General features: G+C 45.2%; 1 protein-coding gene across 1 annotated transcript in view; it reads right to left on the reverse strand.

Moving 5' to 3' along the window:
* The window catches only part of sirt6 (sirtuin 6), a 25,244-nt gene that overhangs the window by 4,667 nt on the left and 18,077 nt on the right, over nucleotides 1–2,500 (reverse strand). The window contains exon 6 of the mRNA XM_063184172.1: nucleotides 1,560–1,640. Within this exon, the coding sequence (XP_063040242.1) occupies nucleotides 1,560–1,640 (81 nt within the window). The remainder of the gene's footprint in view (nucleotides 1–1,559; nucleotides 1,641–2,500) is intronic.

Consider the following 2,500-nt stretch of genomic DNA (forward strand, 5'->3'; position numbering starts at 1 on the left):
AATGTACCCAAAAGAGTTGAAGAACGGTGTCAGGGAACAGTTTTATTTTTTGGAGTCCTGAAAACCCTGTTTCGTCTTTGACCCATGTAGCTTCTCATTGTCAGGCAGTGTGTGTGTGTGTGAGAGAGAGAGAGAGAGAGAGAGAGAGAGAGAGAGAGAGAGAGAGAGAGAGAGAGAAGAGAGAGAGAGAGAGAGAGAGAGAGAGAGAGAGAGAGAGAGAGAGAGAGAGAGAGAGAGAGAGAGAGAGTGTGGTAATACTGTGCATTACTGTGGTAATGCCCGAAAATGTTTACTCGTATTTCTTAGTCGCAGTTTGCGCAAAATTCTGACTGTTTTGGCGTATTTCGTACAAAGACATTCACGTTATTGTGTGTGCACGCGTGTGTGTGGCATGGGTGAGTGGGCATGGGCGGTATAGATTTCCTGTTGGTCTGCAGCCTACTGATGAAGGGGGTCCTAAAGGGCAGCACATCTCATGAATACCAGCCATCCAGATGATTACCGTCACAAAGATCAGCCTCACACACACGTAACTATTACAATCAGACATGCATGTGCCCACATTGTATGCACGCACCTCACACACATACTGTCACTCACACACACACACACACACACACACACACACACACACACACACACACACACACACACACACACACACACAACACACACACACACACACACACACACACACACACACACACACACACACCAGAGTGTCAGCATCATCGTGGATATCAAACCCATTACCACTCAGGCAAACGCAGACAAACACTCAAATGCCTGTCAGCGCGCACCAGACACAAAAGCAGACACACATACATGAAACACAGTCCTACACACACACACACACACACACACACACACACACACACACACACACACACACACACACACACACACACACACACACACACACACATACCCCCACAATGTTAATGGAATGGTCTCATATACTATTCATATCAATACGATGTCTCTCCCCATTGTCCTCAGTGTCACATGACAAGGCTGGGTTTAGCATATTCATATAAGCCAACAAATACATGCGCACACGCGCATGTGCACGAACAGCCGTGCGCACACACACACAATCTCATAAACATGTGCAGTGCAAGGTCACACTAAGTGAGGCAAATTTGTGACTTTGGGTACCTGGGGGACTCCCGACTGATCTGCTCGTCTCATTGGAAAACTCTCTCTCTCTCTCTCTCTCTCTCTCTCTCTCTCTCTCTGAGTGCATCTTAATATGCCACCTTGCCTCCTCCACTTGCGCTTGTCTCCTCGCCCCGCCTCCTGGCCCCTCCTCCGTGGAGAAAACGATAAAGTTTCCCAGCTGTCAGCCTAGCCACAACAACTTTTGAGGGACTGTTTTTCATTCACCATCCCAATTGCAAACGAGAAAAAGACTCTACAATTGAGCTTTTGCAAGATATTGAAATATAATGCTGTTGTCAGTGATGTCATCATGACGAGAAGCGAGTGGAGGAGGCAAGTTGAGGAGGCAAGGTCCCATATTAAGATGCACTCTCTCTCTCGCCATAATAGAGATTCACCTGGAGGCATCGTCAGCTCGGTTGAGGTCACGGTCGGGCAGCGCGTCTTCCCAGTCCAGTATGGTACTCATCAGCTTTCCCCTGCACGCACACCATTATACACACACACATACGCGCACACCAAAGCACATTTGAAAATGTAGGCAGGAAGCTTTTCCCAATGGAGACAGGATATGACAACCTGCATGTTTTTTTTGTATTTCTGCCTTATGATGTTTGTCCTATGTATGTAACAGAGTACATCTGCGTTCATTGTAAAATTATCTTAAATGGTACGAGAGCGCCCTTTATTGGTAGCTCTCGTGAGTTAATATGGTGGTACGTTGCGTGGCTACTTCAGTACACACCCGGGGGATGTCACGGTAGGTTACTTTCATGAGCGGTCTGAGACTGTTAAAGATATAAAGTCTCAAATATAAGTATGAATCCTGTATTGTCGTGTAATGCAGGTCAGATAGAAAACAGATATGTTCAGCACCTTTTTATTACATACGAATAGTAGTTTGATGCCGTTTTTAACATTGTTTTGATCTGACTCCACTTCCAGACGTTGACCGAAGTAGCCTGGTAACCTGTCTTAATCCTGTGTTGCCTGTACCACCTGTCATTCCAGGTAGTTTCATTGTTTGTATCGGGTGTACCATTGTGTCTTTTATTTATGTTATGTAATTGTCATGAAGCTTCGGTTTTATCAGCTTCAAGCTAGTGAAGCTAATTCAGGATGCTAGCGAGTCAGTTATGAGCTGCTCACTCGTTAGCAAACGTTAGCTAATAGAACTGTCTCGCGGCATCCACAGATCCCTGTATTCATTGACGATATCATTAATTTGTTCATGTCTCTTTTGTATAACTAAAAACTGGTCACTGTATCCTATTCACTGTTATGTCTGTATCCCATTCGCTATTGTGATTACTGTCACGTTATGTATCCCCAACCATTT

This window comes from Engraulis encrasicolus, chromosome 19, assembly GCF_034702125.1.
Source record: "Engraulis encrasicolus isolate BLACKSEA-1 chromosome 19, IST_EnEncr_1.0, whole genome shotgun sequence".
In the NCBI taxonomy this organism is placed as follows: domain Eukaryota; kingdom Metazoa; phylum Chordata; class Actinopteri; order Clupeiformes; family Engraulidae; genus Engraulis; species Engraulis encrasicolus.